Genomic DNA, 17,201 nt, shown 5'->3' with positions numbered 1-17,201 from the left:
TTTTAAGGGATAAGTGTCTGATCTATTATGAGGAGATATAGGAATTAACTGCTTTGGATTATGGTTACCATTGCAGATGCTAACAGCACTGTTTTTGACTGATTTTATCATCATCTCAATCACAAAATATCCTGTTTATGGACTCAGAACTGTGGTTTAAGTAGAGTTCCTTATATCTCTTTAATGTATGTTTTTCTAGAAGCGGGGGGAGGAATGTAAGTACTATAGATTAGGGTGGTTTGTTTTGATGTTGTTTATAAAGAATATTTAGCTTTTCAAAGGTGACTTATCACAGACAACCGCCCAAAAAGGAAACTTTCAGACATTAGCCTGCCTAATTTTTGATAAGTGCTACGGTTTTTCATTTAAATTCAACCATTAATGATTTTCACTGACTCTGCCACCTAGACTTAAACTTTTAAAAATCTTTTAGAGCGTCATTTTCCTTAATGAAGATTTTTTTGTAATTAAAAAAATACATCCCATGTTTTTATACAAAATGAATACATTATAGCTCGGTAATTTTAGTTTATATAGCTTTATATTTGAATTTCTTCAGAGTTTTGTAATAGTGAAATAGAATTATACTCCAGATGTCTTTTATGTAGATATTCATTCCTCTATTAAATTTTACTACACTGGAACTGTCCTCCCGGCTTTAGAAATATTAACATTTGCTTTCTGTCTGCCTAATTTTTTGTGTCAACTCTAAATATAATAAGATAAAGTAAAATACTTCATTTATAGGCCCTCTGAAAGTAGAGCATTTTAAAAGCAGGTAGGTGTCTCCACCCTACTTTTCATGAAGCATTTTACCCATTCAAGCAGACTTTTAAAAACAGCTTGTTTTGATAGCAGACTGTTCTCCTGTGGGCCTCCAGCCTTTGCTTCCTGGCAGCACCTTTGGTGCGAAAAGAGAGTGATCAATTGGGAGACTATCAGTGCCAGCATGCATAGAGTGATAAGTTAACACACCACTGGGAATTTCTAGGGCCCACCAAGATACTTCACTTCTAATGTGCTAACAAGCTCATTTTTCTACCTCTTGCCTCTTCAGTTATTTTTTTTCTCAGAAGAGCTTAGAAGTTGAGTGCATCAGGCATAATGAAAAGCTCTGTAGGAGGGAGAAGCAATAACCCCATTTTTCCCTTTTCAGCCAAATAGAAAATTAGTTTCTGGTAATACACAAAGGCCAGTATTTTTTGTACAAGGGGCACTGCTGTGAATCAAAGGACTCTATTAACTGCAGAAAATTCGGCAGCTGTGAATCTCCCCCAATGAAAAAAGTACTTCCCAACAAGTTGTGAGATATGTGGTATTATTTAGATTGAACCATCAGTTTCATCCTCTGCCACTTATAACCATATACCTCCTTTTTAAAGTGTGCTCTATTACTTTTCTAAGATAACATTCAAAAATACCTGTTTCTTCCATAAAATCCTTTCCACTGATCATTGTAATATAGCGTCTTCTCCTGAGAAGTAGAATTCTTCAAAGTTCAATCCCAGTGTACATAATTGAAAATAATGGATTGCAAGAAATTGGAATTCAGATTTCAATATTTAATGCATAAAATAAATTGTAATTCGAGAAGCGAGTACTCAAGCCATTTAGAGGGCAAAAGACATCACAGTCTTAAGTACCTAATGAATATAGTCTTACCTTTAACTCTTAGCTTTTTTCCTCTTCTTAATCAATAACCTTTTGTAAATGTAACTATGGCTGTGTTAGCTCCAGTTGAATTATCACTTTAAATTATCTTCCTTACCAGTTTTTTTTCTTGCCCTTGGTTGTAGGCTTAGTCTACAATTTCTGAAAATGAAGAGCTACAGTAATTGAATTGCAGTTTTAAAAAAAGAATAAAGAGTTCTGAGGAAAATATAATGGGTTTTGGAAAAAAATTCAGTGAAGGAAGAAAAACCCATAGGCAAATTTTTATTAGCCTTCCTACTTATATAAATGTCTTCTGCAAAGCCTGTCAACATAGCACACTGATACAGCAGGACAACTTTTAAAAGTTGTACAAGGAAGGTTAACTGATTTCTCAGTTCAGGAACGATACGACATGAAGTCAGCATGCGAGTTTCCCTGATAATTGTATGTTGCTGCCTGCTGCTCTGCATCTTGACAGCCATTTCCATAGCTGCTTTCGTGAGCGACAGAAGTATTCTCTCCCTTTCTCGCCCTCTCTGTGCTAACAGCACAATCAGGCCTGCTGAAACAGGAAGCCTGGAGTGGGTTGTTCAAAAGCAACAACACTTCAAGGTACTGGTTGCTTGTCAATAATATCAGAGAAGAAAACGTGGTGAAAGAGAAGTACAGTATTTTTCTGTCAGTGTCAGTGCCCTGTAGATGCTTTGTTAGACAGTATTTAGGAGTCCTGTGGACTCTTTGCAAATATTCCTGCTTGTTTCAGTGTTATAATTGACTAGATATTTCTTCCTGACGTACAGATTCAACTATATATTTATCTTAACCACATGGAGTTATTCGAGGATTAGAGCAACAGTAGTCTTCCATTCAAAATGAGAACAATTGTTGGGAAAATACAAGGATTTTAGAAAAAGAAGAAGGATATGCAGGAATTTCTCACAATAAGCCTTTTTATAAATGAAAAATATAGAATTACAGACAGTATTTTAAGCAGCATTCTAATATTTACCGTGTGGCTTTGCAGAGTAAATCTGCAGATTGAAGCCAATTTAACAAGATAAAATGAGCCTAGGCTGACCTGATAGCAGTTGAATCCTTTCTCAAGTAAATGGTTACCTTTCTTTCTTCCAACAGGTTAGTATTATTATTGTTTTCTAGTAAATGTCTCCCTCTTAAGCTGCCGTGTATAGTGGTATCACCCAAAAAGTCACCTTTTAACTTGTTAAAAACTATTTTTTTGCTCCTTAAAAAGCCATACTTTTAAATGATATGTAAGAGTACTGAATAATGACATTTATTAAGAAGTAATAGCTTAGCAATCTGAGTAGTCCTTTTTGATAAGATCTGTTCTTTTCCACTGTAAGCTGCATTTAAGTACATCCTTAACTGAAGGGAATCAGCTATGAAGAGAGAGCACGCTACCTGCAAACAATTGTCCAGCACCATTTAGAACCAACGACATTTGAAGATTTTGCAGCACAGGTTTTTTCTCCAGCTCCCTACCATCATTTACCATCTGATGCCGGTAAGATTAAAAGCGAGTATTAGTTACTTGTCACTACTGGAACTTGAAATGCAATACCCTTTTGTCCTAAACTCTTAAAATAATAGATAACTTGCTTGAATGAAATTCCAGTTATTGAAATACATTTTTCATTTTTTAAGAGTTAATTTGGCCTGTAAATTTAATTTATACTTTCTTTTACCTAAGTGCAGTTCCTTGAGAAGTCAACAATCTTCTTAAAAGTACATGCACCACATTTTATCTGAGCTACTGGCCAGTGACTGTTGTGTTTCATGGGATCATTACTGAAGTGTCTGCAAAAGAAACACAAGTTGAGCACGTACTCTCTCTCACCTTTAGAGGAGCATATTTTATGGCCAAGAATATTGCCTTATCTCTAATTTTACAAATAAAGTTAAACAACTGTCTAGATTTAGGAGTGGTTGGTACAGTAAATTATTTTATGATACTTAAAGACTGTAAGAGGGTACTGCATTTTTACAATTAACTAATTTTGAAAAAATCAGTAAGAAAATAAATGACTCATGGCCTTCCTTTTCTGTGATACTTTGCACTCCTTATGATTGTTTCATTTATTTTATTTTCCCTCTTTAGATCATTAAATATCAGTTCTGTTTATCTGAAGGTAAGACAAAGTGTCAACCAAAACACCCTTTGTTCTTCCCCCATTTCCTTTTTTAAAAACTAGCAAGCACTAAGCTTGTAACTCAAACAATAAGCAAACTTAACATTGCCCTCATTTATACTAAACATTTCAGAAATTGTCACTAAATTTCTTCCAGAATTATATTACTAACCCAGGTCTGCATGAAACACTAACCCTGGTTCTGGGATAAAAATAACTAATAATTAGAAGCAACCCTTGGTTGAAATTAGTTAGATCTTGTTGTATTGCCTTTTTTTGTTTCTCAGCATGAAAAAAACTAGTACTACTGAGCTGAAATGGTGTGTCTTTGTATTTTGTAATGTGTTGCGCATTGTTATTGGATATCTTAACTCATCAGATACTTATTCTGTTATGTGCCTTGTACTATACTAGGCACCTGAAATACAAAGATGACTATTTTAATGGTGTTCAAGGGAACAAGAAAAAATAATACGATATATTTGAAGTTCATCATAAGAAACCTTAAAATTCTCTTTATGATATGTAAGTTTTCTTTATACTAAGTAAGTTTAAGAGGCATAGTAGTCCTTTTCTGGCCTCATTTATTTCGGGGGAAAAAAAAGGCTAATTCTCAATTGAGATTTAGTTGATAAAATTAAAGTTTCCATTCCTGTCTTCATTTAATTGGCCATTATAAAAATAATCTTACCAAAAAACTTAGAGCCCTTTCCAAATTAATATAAAAGACCTAGCAAAGAGGAAAATTATGTAGACTAGGTTGAATCTTTTGAAAGAGAAAGAGATTAAAAAGTCTTTAGATTCACTTCAGTGGATCAACAATCTAAAATAACTCAGTTTGGCATTAAGAATGATGCTAAAAAAAAAAACTAAAAGTAAATTAACAACAAAATAACAACTAGTTAAGTACAACTGGAAATTTCATTTTTTATAAGAGAGAATATCTGAAAAATACCAGACTACATTATTAAAGTAGGTATGAATAACACTTTCATATATCACATAGTTGAATCATAAGTTTCACAGGTGAAAATATTGATAACAGGACCACATTCAGATTAACTTCCCCCTTAAATTGATAAAAGCCATCAGTTTTCATGTTGTAGTTGTTTACCAACTGGAGTCCTTCATATTCCTCTTCTTAATGTTCTTATATTGTGCATATTATCCTGCACATTTGGTCAGATATATAATATGGGGAGTAGTATTCTCACTTTCTGAGACACAGCAACAAAGTCAAGGTTCTGTTGGCTTCATTTTTCATGTATTTTACTACTTTATTAAAATTTCATTATCTCAGTAATGAAGATATGAATTTTAACATAATACTATGCTACAGATTATTTTCAGTTAATTTTTTAAGTTGTCTTTGCCTTTAAGAATCATTATAAAAACTTGCACACTAAGTTTTAGAAGGATGTTTTTATCTGTAAATAACTTATTCCAGTATTACTGAATACATTCTTGGGGTTTTTCTGGTTTGGTTTTGTTTTGTTTTTTGCAGACTTTAATACTTAGGAAAGATAAAATATTTTTATCAGAGTCGTTCTCAGTTCAACACAATACTAAGAAAGTGAAATATTTGCTCCTTCTATATAGTAGCAAAAACATTAAGATATCTGAAGAATGATTATCTTTTTCTTCCTATCATCTCAGATTTTGATTGTCCTATCATAAACCACTCCGTACAATAGAACTCCCTTCAAAGTTGTAAGTCAAGGTGGGAGAAAGAAGTGAAATAACCACATAATAGCAATAGGAACCTGACTTATGGTTTGCAAAAATTACATAATAGTGTGAAGTTTTCTGGTTCATTTTTACTTTTTTAGCATAATGATAAAATTGTCACATTGAAGAAATGCATTCATAATTGCAATTGAGAATCAACTTTCGATTCTCCTTTGCATATTCCATGTATATAAGATAGCACTAATTGATAACAAATGCAATAATTTGAAATTAAGTTTTAAAGAAATGCCAGTATGATCATATAATGAATATAATCTGTTCTTTCTAACCAGTCCTATTATATAATTCTATTCTGCAGAATAGTCTGGAAAAATACCTTTTTTTTTTTTTAAGTTTTAATAACTTGGTTCAAGATTATCTAAAACCTGCTTTCTGGTTAACACTAATGTACCAACTGTTTGAATTGAAATCCAAGAGAGGATTCTTCTGGATAATTTTTAGTATTATTTAAATAAGTATGAAAAACATTTTTGGTGTATCATAGTTGATCCATAAATTTCATAACTGTATTTTCTCAAAATGGACTCTGTGACAGTAGACTGATACTTAAGGGAAATTATTTTTATCCCTAAGGTCATTGAAGGAGATATTGTGATGTCACACTTTGTTGATCTCCCATAACTACATTAAACCATTATTAGATTTTTCTTGTCCTTTATTTAAAAAAAAAATTACAGGAAAAAAAATCCCTTTATCTTTGTCAGGCATGTGTGTGGAAAATATCAAAAGTTTTACAGTGACCTCCTTTTTAAACTTTTTTTATATTCATGAACATCTCTCCTCTGACTCTAAACTTTAAAATTAAATTACTCCTTTTCTTCGCCAAATTATACTGGTAACCAGTTCAAAACCTAGATATTTTTCTCTAACATTACATTCAAGTCTTTTTTTTCTTTAATAAAAGAAATTCTAGAATGCCAGCAACAAGAAACAGGATATTTTGCTGAAAGTACACAGTAAATATTGTCTTCCTCCATGTCAACATCGAAAATACACCCATAATTTTTTCCAGTATTAGTCTTTTTTTACTGTCATTAGCCACAAATATTTTTGAATGCTTATTGTGTAGTGTATCTAGAATTACCTCTAATATTTTGTTATTTTAATTGAGTGGATATTGCCCTTTGGATTTATTGTTTTTCTACAAATTAGGTTAGAAATTTTAGCACTCTAAATATTAGAGGGTTGGTTGGTGTTTTTCTCTATTATGCATATATACACATATACACATAAATATATCTCTGCATACAGACCAATTACCTTTAGGTTCCTTTAGGTTACATATAGGTTTCTATTTAAATAAATGAAAATTAGTAGTTAGATTCAACTATTTCTATGCCATCAAAATAAGAGATAATCTAGATAAAATGATGAAGACCTAGAGTAGCATCTAATCTTCCTTCTAATTTCAGTTTTGCTCCTAATTCACAAAATCTGTATTGCCTCATGTAGATGGGATAGTATTATGATGGTCAGATCTCTCTCTTTGAATCTTCAAATGGGATAAATCATCAAAATTTAACTATTGCTTTAGGTAACCTCTTGAACTTGGTGTCCCTCTTTAAAAGTTATTTTAAACTTTCCTCCCCTTCCCAGGCTTTGAAATGATCTGAAAGAACACGTTGTAGCTCCTCAGAAGATAGTTATTTTATATATATCCTAAATATTATTTGTAAGTGCCAATAATCGGTTTCCTTCAACATAGAAGCTATATATTTGTTTGCTGCGTTTTTAAAACAGATGCCTAATCATATGTATCACTAGGCTAGCCTGAAATTAGAAGCAGCCAAATTGTATCCTGTTTTCAGTATTTTGAACTTGAAAATTTGGCTTATTATGTGTTGTTGTCCAAGAGGCAAATAATATCAGTCTTAAAGTCCCATTAACCTTTTGTGACAATAATTACTAGGTTCAGTTTCCACATAGAACATTCATTCAGATGTAAAATTTTCATAATGAAAATAATAAAAGAATAACTGAACAATTACTGAGTGCTAGGCACTGTGCTAAGTACTATACATGCATTCTCTCATTTAATCTTCATGGCAGTTCTATTGCAGGGGGGTGGGGGGAGCTTACCCAGAGTCACCTGATTCTTGGTAAAGCCAGAGTGTGACTTCAGAGTCAGACTGTTATATTTACTATTATATTACCTATGTAATTACCAATGTAATCTAAATATTTTCAGTCCCTTCTTGCTGTTGAGAGAAATTGCCCTACAACCTGTCATATTTATAAATTAGAAATTGTTAAAGATTCTTATTTTAAAGACTCTTTTTCCACCCACTGAAAAAAATCCTTTTTTTTTTTTTTTTCTTAATAGCTAAGGTTGCCATGGGAGAAGTATGGAAGAATCAGACTGTGATCTGGATTTAAATCCTAGTTCTGTTATTTATTATCCACAAAACCCAGTTTCTCTGTTTGTAAGGAGATAAAATATGACAAGCTTTAGACTAATATGTTCTAAGTCTGCAATAATGGCAGTATTTTAATATTTTCAAAATGAAACCACTTTGTTTGCCTGTATTCCTGTACTGTTTAATTTTAGGGGTACCTGGCTGGTTCAGTCAGTAGGGTTCAGTAGTAGACCCTTAATCTCGGGGTCATGAATTCAAGCCCCATGTTGGGCATAGAGATTACTTAAAAAAACAAATTATATATGGTTTCCTTTATGACATCCAGTGCTGGTGCATACATGCTAATCTTAATCACTAATCAACTCCTTTAACAATATTAAAGCAGTAAGATTATTGGGGTAGTCTATAAACTTTAATAAGTAAGGTTGTATTTTGTAGGAATATCAGCGTAAGAGTGGATAAGTCCTTTAACGTCCTCAAAACTAAACAGTATATTCTGTTCTCCACATTTCAGTGGTTATATTTTGTAAGTGGTCATTTTCTTCAAAAACATTTCTAACTTCTGTCTCTTCTAATCCTCATCTGTTCTGATCCAAAGTCTATTAAATTTTACTCTTCTCTGTTTAGTAGCTTTATTATATAGCTAAACTTATTGTGTAGCTACTGTGTGCCAGAATCTTTGCATATGTAATCATTTCATCCCTCACAACTTTGAAAAATAATATTGTTGTCTCCATTTTACAAAAACAAAATAAAACAAAAAACCTCTTAGATCAGTTTGCCCAAGATCCAACAGCTAGTAACATGCCAGATTTGGCATTTAACCTGGGCCTGTCTAACCCATGCCCATGTTCTTCCTCACACATCACAGTGCCTCTTAGTTCAGTATTCACTGGAACTACTTTCAAAGTCACAATATTTTTTTAAAGGCTATTATTTACCCAATAACTAGCAGTTTTAAACCAGTCATACCTGTCAGCAAGCAGTACAAACAAAGCCACAATAAATAACAATCCATTGAGTTCCCTTTTATAATGTGTATAGACTCCCAAAGTCATATTCAGCATGTTATTTGTAATAGTTCATTGTAACCAGGGCATAATATATAAATCAATTACACCATCAAGATAAAGTGTGTACTGAGTACTGTAAGAATGTTAGAGATACAGTATGAACAAACATAGGAGCCTATAGATAACTTTCCACCTGAGGATATATTAATAATAGAAGTGATTAAAGCAACATTCTTTATGACTCATGTGATAGAAATCAATACTTGGGCAGAATAGGGTGTGAAATGAAGGGTAGGTATCACTGTATTCTTTATATCTAAAATTGAGATCTATCCACTGTAAAGTATTTATAGAGTTTGAATATGCTGAGTATATACCATAAATATCATTTGCCAAAACGTAAGGAGGTACTGATAAGCTATATACCACACACTAAAAAGCCTGATTTGACTCTCAGTTCATTGAAGCGGTGGGGGGGGTGGATTTCACACTGCAGGCAGTAAGGGAGACATGGAGAAATTGCTGTTTTTGAGGAAAATATTCTTTGATTTGGGCATACCCTGAAGCAGTATTCTCCAGTAAAACTTTCTATGACGATGGAAATGCCCTTTATCTGCACGGTCCATTTTGGTTGCCACTAACCACATGTGGCTGCTCAACACTTGAAATGTGGCTAGTACACCAAGGACCCACATTTTTATTTTTACTTAATGTTAATTTTTCATTAATTTTAATATGGCTATGCCTACTGTCTTGGACAGTACAGCTCTGGAGATTTTATGACTTAGCGATTAGGATAAACTGCCCACCAGTACAATGAACACATTAAAAGTGATGTTTATAGAATCTCTCATAGACTTTTTTTCTTTTCTTTTTTTTCCTATTTGAACTTGTTAGTTGGTAAGTATAACATTTGAATTTACAAAGCACCGTCCATTGTGAAACACCATCACCCTAATGCATTGCATGCCCAATTTCATAATAAGAACTTGATTACTCTCTTCTCTGCTCCTTGGTTAACACCTGTACAATTCTGCACCATGTCTCTCATATCTGTTATCTGTCTTCTCTTTTGTTTTCTCACTTCTGCTCGCTACTCCATTTCTTCATTTACAACAAAGAAAGAAATGCAGTGATAGTTCTCTTCCTCCCAAAACCTCCGCTAGAAAACATTGGCCATCTTAAGGTAAACAGCCATGGGAAGGCCTCTCATGGTTGGCCGGGAATAATATGCATTACCAGAAAAGCATGAGCTCCCGCTCTTCACCTTCCTTCTGCCATCCATCTGCAGTGCTTCCCTAAAAAGGGCCATGGATTCATATTCTCCTCTAGGTTTTCCAGTATGGGTCCAGTATGAACCAATTCAGATCTTCAGGAAGAGTAAAGGTGAACAGAAATATATTTCCTTCTCCTTGTATTTTGAAGGCCAACCTCGTTTCAGTTAGAAAAGAAAGAATGTTGGAGAAATTACTTTGAAAAGAAAGGCAATTAACCTGAATTCCAAATAGTGAGAAAATATTTCTTCCTTGGCTATGTTTGTTCTTAAGTATGATTATAGCGTTTCACCTTAAAAACACTTTGAAGGGTTCTGCCAAGATAGATTCTTAATAATACACCTCTATAGTACTCCTTATTGAACAGTTTTGATTGTTCAATATTCATAACTTCAATTTAGGCATAAATGTCTCATTAAATGGAAGTGTTAGTATGATTATTTCCATGCTTGAAATTTCTGTGAGGTGCTACATTGGCTAACAAACATGCCAAAAGTTTTCCTGCAGAGTGAGGAGATGTATAATAAGCCTGCAACCTGTGTGATGTGTGTGTATGTGACATACATAAAGAAAATGTTCACATACATAAGGCCCAGAAAATCTGGATTAAAGTGCCTTAAAATACACAGAATTTTTTAAATTGTAAGTTAACAGATTTTTTTTGAAGGGCTTTTATTTTTAATGTAATTTTTATACTACGTATTTGAGAGCCTACAATGTGCCAGGTTTTGTAGCATTACTGTATATTAGAGAATCATAATTCATTGAAATACAGTGCAGAGGTAAAGAACTATTTTGTAAATGACAAAATTTTCCAATTTGAATTTGTGTTTGCTTCTAAATTTTCGTATCTTAATTCTAGTTACCTACTTGCTGTGACTAGAGTAACTGCAAAAATTTAAGTTAAGGAAAAATAAAAGCATTGCTTATCTCTTCTAAATGGAGACATTTTGAGGGGTCCATTTGTCTTTTTTTATTAAATTTCAGATAAGAGTTCTTGTCCTATTCCTTCTCCCAGGAATTTATCTTGCTCCTTTCTAGAAGCATATTTAAATACCCATCATGTGTGATGTTCTCATAGTATTGAATTCCTTTTTGGAACCACTTGGTACTATTATTTTCAAGTTTGAGCAATGAAGACTCTTTTCTTGGTTATACCCTGTACCCCAGAGATAGGAATTTGTCCTTCTCACCTGCTTCTTAAGCCCTTCCCTGCATGCTAATGATGCTCTGGATCCCTGTCCTGTCTGGCGCAAAGATTTTGCTTCCCATTGCTTTTTCCGAGGAGCTCTCTGGTTAGTTCTGGCTCTGGAAATAATAATTGGTACTTTCTTGCTAATATGATTACATGAGCCACCAGATTACTGGGGTTTAAATAAAATGTTAATAGGCTGTTCTAACAGGCAAGTTTGGGTCTTGCTTTTTCCCCTCAAAAGACTTCATTAAGGGTTGGGATCCATGCTACAGATCAGTAACAGAAAGATTATTTCTTATGGGATGAGAAGCCGGACGACTTGTTATCTGTCTTGCTATTTCCCACAGGCTCCTACCCAGAGATTCTATCCAGTGAAACTCCCACAGCAACGCAGGTAGACGGGGCTGACCTGGCCTCTCCAATGTCTCCTCGAACTAGCAAAAGCCGCATGTCCATGAAGCTGCGTCGATCCTCTGGTTCAGCCAATAAATCCTAAGGAAACAAGCAGCCCAGCAGTGTGATCAGCAGTAACCACCTTAGCATGAACATAGTGTTAACCCTTTCAGGCCTTCGTGTTTGCCATAACATGCATGTTTCTTCCTGAACATTTATTTTAGAAAACACTGGATTTAAATAATTTGTAACTTAATATTTTAGATTTGGGTTGTTTATTCAGTTGTTCCCCCCCCCCAACACTCTAAGCTGCCATATTTTGGGGGGGTAGAGTTTTATTCTATACTCTTTACCTTCCTGGATAATTATGTCTAAGCAGTTTCACTTTTAATTTCATGATTAACTTTGAGCCAAACTATAATTGGACAGATAGCCTCATTATTTTATTTATCGTGCCCCATTGCAACTTTATGGCTCAGTAAATGTATAATTTTTTTACAAATATAAATTTTTAAATTTAAGCATTTGTAAAGTTATAGCAAAAGTTGCAAATCTTAATACACAGGATGTGTATGGATTATTTATGTTATGAAAATAAAACACTTAAAATAAATGGTCTTTTAGCATCTCAAATTCCAGCTGACATAATTTTAGCATTAACTTTTTCTTCCCAAAGCAATGCCTCATTTCTTGGCTGTGCAGATGATGCCATGATATATCTCATAACCAGAAAAATCACTGTGCTGAACTTTGATTTATGTTTAGCTTCCAAATATTTTTCTAATGTTTTGCTTTTTAAATGGTATCAGTGTTAAATGCCATTTTTGTTTTGATATTGTGGCCCTGTATTATTGGCTCCTGGATCCTGGTATATCTGTGTTGTTCTTTCCTGAGTACCAAAAAGAGGGTAATTGGGGGGATGGAGAGAAAGAAAAAAAGAAAGAAAGAACTTTTCTGATATAAATGTGTTGCTTAAATTATGTGTAATTTAAAAGAAAAGGGAACATGACCCAGGAGTCTAAATTAAATCTAATATTATTAATAATACTGAACTTGCTGATGCAGGTTGGTATTCATTCCACCCTCCAGAAATATTTTCCTACAGTAAATAAGCTGCTCACATTTTGTCCATATTTTGTTTTGAACGGGCATCTCCCAAGGAAATGTAGCATGACATCAGTACTAACTGCATGTGTAAATACATCATACGGGCAAACTCTAAAAATATAAATTATGTATCATCATTCATGTAGTATCTACAAATTTGTAACAGTGAAAGAAAAAATATGGTATTTAATAATACAATAAAAATATTCTTATCACTTATGTCCATGAGCGTTGATTTGTCTTTTATAATTCTTGTCTATTTGTCTTTAATATATTTTCAGACTTAATAAGCAGAACTATATGATTAATGGAGAGATATAAAGCATAAACCTAGGTTATCTTAGTAAATCATGAAAAAGGAATTTGAATTCCCTTGTTAGGAAACACCCCAACTTCTCAGTGACTCTACCACAGTCACTGAAAATGCAGGCAATCTTACACCTTCATAACAGCTGGCCAGAAACTTACCCAGTGCACCTGGTTAAAGCATCAATTAATCTTAGCCTCATGCTTCTTTGATTTTTTAAATTTTCAATATGTACACATTCGGGGGGAAAAAACTTTTTGCAGACAGTTTCTAAAATAGCCTTCCAGAGTTCTGTGCACTTAAGTTTTTGTTAAAAATAAAAATAGATTGCTATGAAACAACTGTAGAAAATAAAATTCCTATGAAAGCTTGTGTAGAAGATAAGCAAATGGAGTCCCTGGGAACAAGGTTAAACAATATTGACAGTTTCCCACAACCAAGGTGAAGAATTAAAAAAGGAAAATCAAAGTAACTGCTTACACAATTTTTTAAAAAATGAACAGCCAATGGAATGATTTATAACAAAATTGAGTAAAAATACCAACTTGGAAATATTGTACTTAGCACAGTTAACATGATTTTTTTCATGTTTAGATAAAACTACTTTTTTTAAGAAAAAATATATTTTCCGTTGACATTTTAGGTAGTAAAGTATCTTTAGATTTAAAAAGCCTTTTGGAGCTCAGTCTGTGCAAGCCATACATGAAAGGAAATTTTCCCATTGCGTTTCTGCATCACTACATTCATTTACAAAATATAATTTTTCTCCTGTCTGTATTCTAAATGGGTCACTAAGATTCTAAAGTAGGATACTGGCTTTGGGGAGATAAGAAATGTGACTTTGAAAAATAGGCTGTGTTCAATGAAATTCTCAGGACAAACACAGAACACAACAAAGTACCAGCTATGTACATTTATTTGGTGGTAAGCATCTTACAAGTATGGGCTATCTGTCAAGCAATACTCAGCCAGTGTCCCAAACTCTGGCTATTAGAGCATGGGTACAGAGTGTACACTGAATATGGTTTACAAAAATTCAAAAACAGGTTCTGCTGAAAAATGAATGAATCCCCATTCAGTTCCATAGTGGATTATAGGTATTAACATCGTCCTTAAACGGAACATAGTTTCATATATAACACTGCGTGAGATTTACAACAGAAGGATTAAACAATTTGGATGAAACCCTACTAAAACAGTCAAACTTCTGGAAATGAGTTGTGTTTCCAAAAAGCTGTTATTTAAAGTTTTAAAGTATCTCTTCCTGAAAACACACCAAAAAAGCTAAAGGTGAGAATTTTGGGGGTGTCTCAACTCCAAGTAAAGTAGCACCCTCCCCACCTCCAAACACTAACTTAAGAATGGACTAATACTTGAGAAAAGGAACGTTTACAGGGAGATCCCCACATCCCCCAAAATCGCAAACATCCTCTTACATTTCCTGCCGGCAGGCATAGGTCTTGAGTGTTTCCCCACCCCCCCCCCGTAAGTTTGGCACCAATCACATTACTTTCAATTCACAGAATATACAATGCAAGGTATCTGACCCTATTGAGACAGAAACTACATAGGCGCCTGCGATGGCAAGAGCGGAAAAACAAAAAACCAGAAAAAACAAAAACGACTACCACTTTTGGTAGCTAGAATCCTTTGTAGATATTGAGACATGCACGCATTCACTACGACTTTCCATAGGAATTACAAGTCATATAGGATTCGTTAGGGTCTCCAGAGTGAGGGGGGAAATCCTATTTTCGTGGGGAAAGCAAGAAGGCTTTAAAGTGACAGTCCTTGACCGCGAATGTTTATACCATATACATACCTGCTCTAGAGAGGGATTTTACATTTCGCTGTCCGCTTCTCTGGCGGAACATTGACTACTGGGAGTTTTAGGAGAGAAAAATATAGGCAGGAAAGAGGGTAAACTTGCAAATTCAAGAAATCCCCACAGAAATTCCCATGATCTGTTTCCTCCAAGGCCAACCGCACAATCTTCCTCATCTCTTTCCTCAACAGCCAGGCCGCAACGGCATCTGCAGCAGCAGTACCTGCCGACTTTCTGAGGGGTGGCACTTATTTATGTGCCGGGTCAGCCCCGGGGAGCTAAAAAAAGTGGACGGGCAGTGCTTGCACGAGAAAATTTGCTGAGCACTCCCGTCGGATGCTCCGCCTGGGCTCGGCGCTTCTGGGGGCGCCCCGGCCAGAGCAGGCAGGAGCAGCTCCTCGCGGACCGCGTGCCACAGCCGGTGTTTGTCCCTGATGTCTGCGGACGGGAAGTGCGCCCCGCACAGGGGGCAAGCGAAGGCGAGTGGGGCACCGTGTTCGGAGCCAAAGCCCGGGGCAAGCGCACGAGCAGAGCCTGCCTCGTGAGTGCCTAGGTGCTTGCGCAGATAGGCTTGGCGACGGAACTTTTTGTGGCAATATGGGCACATGAAGATCTCGGATCCCCCGACACCACTGGCACTACCTGGCCCAGGCACCCGGCGCCCCAACACCCCCTCCGTAAAGGGGACCTGAGGCAGCGGTGGCTCGGGGTGGGACAGCACCTGGAGGCCCTGGTGTGGGGCGCTGTCCTGGTGCTCCGCCCTGGAGCTGTCCCTCGCTTGCAGGTGCTGATCGGCCGCTCGCTCTGCCCGGCTGTTCTCCTTTCCCTCCGCCAAGAAAGATGCAACAGCCCCAGAGTCTGGGGAGGTGGAGGAAGACGAAGGAGGCGGCTTCCCGTCGGCTGAAGAGACTGTGGCAGCATTTGCCGCTGCGGAACGCGGTTTGTGCCAGCGGCGATGGGAGGCGAGGTTCGCAGGGCAGCTGAAGACCTTGTCGCACTCAGGGCAACGGTACTCGACGCGTACGATGCGGGAGCAGCGGTGCTGAGCCAGAGCGAAGGGGTCTGCGTACTGCTCCTTGCATAGCTGGCAGATAAATTCCCCCAGTGGCGTGCGGCTGCCCCCCAGGCCCCGGGACGGTGCTCCCGGCTCCTCCTCCTTGATCTTCAGGCCCAGGACAGGGGACGTGGTCACTTCATCCGCGAAGCTCAACTTCCTCATGGCCTTTGGCTTCTTGATTCCCGCGGCCGCAGGTCCAGACGTACAGCCCGGAGGGGCCTTGGCACGGCGCTCGTTGCCAGCGGCCCGCTTCAGGCCGTGCAGGGTGGCCGAGAGGGGCGCAGGGTCTGGATGGAGCTCTGGCTCTGGGAACGGTGCCCGGAGCGGCAGCAGGAACTGCTCCCCCGAGGTCGGTGCAGCTGCTGGCGCCGCCGAGCAAGAGAAAGCAGCCACCGCGGCGGCACCCCCGGGGAAGGACTCTGCAGAGACGGGTGAGCTGAGGCAGCGCTCCAGGAATGCCCGGCGCAGCTCCGCGCCCGCCGGCTTCGTGGGGCTGGGGCTGGGCCCGGGACCCTCCCTACCATCCGCCCTCCACTCCGCAGCACCTTCCTGCCCGCCCTCCGCCGGGCTCACCCTAGCCGCCCGACAGGACGACCCCGACAGTTCCCGGGCCGCCGCCTCCTCCTCCAAGGTGGGGGTTGCCACCTGCTCCGCACCGGGCTGGGGGGCACTGGAAGCCTCCTCAGGAAAGGGCGGCGCCCCCTGGGGCCCCAGCCGGGGGAAAACCCGCTCAGCTAGGCGCACTCGATACGAGCCGCCCGTCCGTTTAGTTCGCTTTACCAGGAAGCCCCTCGGCATGGTGGAGTCGGGAGTGCTCAGGGGGCAAAGAGTAAAGGGGGCTCCGCGGGGGCTGCGAACTGGCGAGCACCGCAGCTACCTGAGCTTCGCCACAGCCGTCATGCGTGGGCTGCCTTTATAGCTGAGACTCGGGGCCGAGGGACCACCGGTCGCCTTCAGGCTAGACCGGCCAATCAGGAGTGGCAGCGGGCGCCAGGGGCGGGGTTTTTGCCTGGCTGGGCTCACAGGGGTCCGAGAGGCAGGCTGCGGCCCGCGCCCCCACCCCACCTCGCAGCGGCCTCGGCGGGGCCCCAGCGGCTGGCTTAGGGGCTGCCCGTGCCGCC

At 37.9% G+C, this 17,201-nt stretch overlaps 2 protein-coding genes across 4 annotated transcripts in view; one reads left to right on the top strand and one right to left on the bottom strand.

The window, feature by feature from the left end:
* RALGAPA1 (Ral GTPase activating protein catalytic subunit alpha 1) overlaps positions 1-13,110 on the top strand; it is a 253,647-nt gene extending 240,537 nt beyond the window's left edge. Inside the window, exons 40-43 of one of the 3 annotated variants that reach the window (XM_073895099.1) lie at positions 3,054-3,178; positions 4,777-4,779; positions 10,255-10,308; positions 11,739-13,110. In XM_073895099.1, coding sequence (XP_073751200.1) covers positions 3,054-3,178; positions 4,777-4,779; positions 10,255-10,308; positions 11,739-11,887 — 331 coding nt within the window. In that variant the 3' untranslated portion in view covers positions 11,888-13,110. The remainder of the gene's footprint in view (positions 1-3,053; positions 3,179-4,776; positions 4,780-10,254; positions 10,309-11,738) is intronic. The other 2 variants (XM_073895100.1, XM_025870163.2) reach the window with 2 other exon arrangements.
* Positions 13,111-15,207: 2,097 nt separating this feature from the next.
* On the bottom strand, positions 15,208-16,878 carry INSM2 (INSM transcriptional repressor 2). Its single transcript, XM_025869197.1, has one exon. It carries the CDS (start codon positions 16,876-16,878, stop codon positions 15,208-15,210), a length of 1,671 nt encoding a protein of 556 aa, XP_025724982.1.
* Positions 16,879-17,201: the final 323 nt, after the last annotated feature.

Source organism: Callorhinus ursinus, unplaced genomic scaffold (assembly GCF_003265705.2).
Source record: "Callorhinus ursinus isolate GAN/ISIS: 27379988/994484 unplaced genomic scaffold, GSC_fseal_2.0 scaffold8, whole genome shotgun sequence".
In the NCBI taxonomy this organism is placed as follows: domain Eukaryota; kingdom Metazoa; phylum Chordata; class Mammalia; order Carnivora; family Otariidae; genus Callorhinus; species Callorhinus ursinus.
Note: the sequence above shows the minus strand (reverse complement) of the source record. Positions and strands in the feature narration are given on the sequence as shown.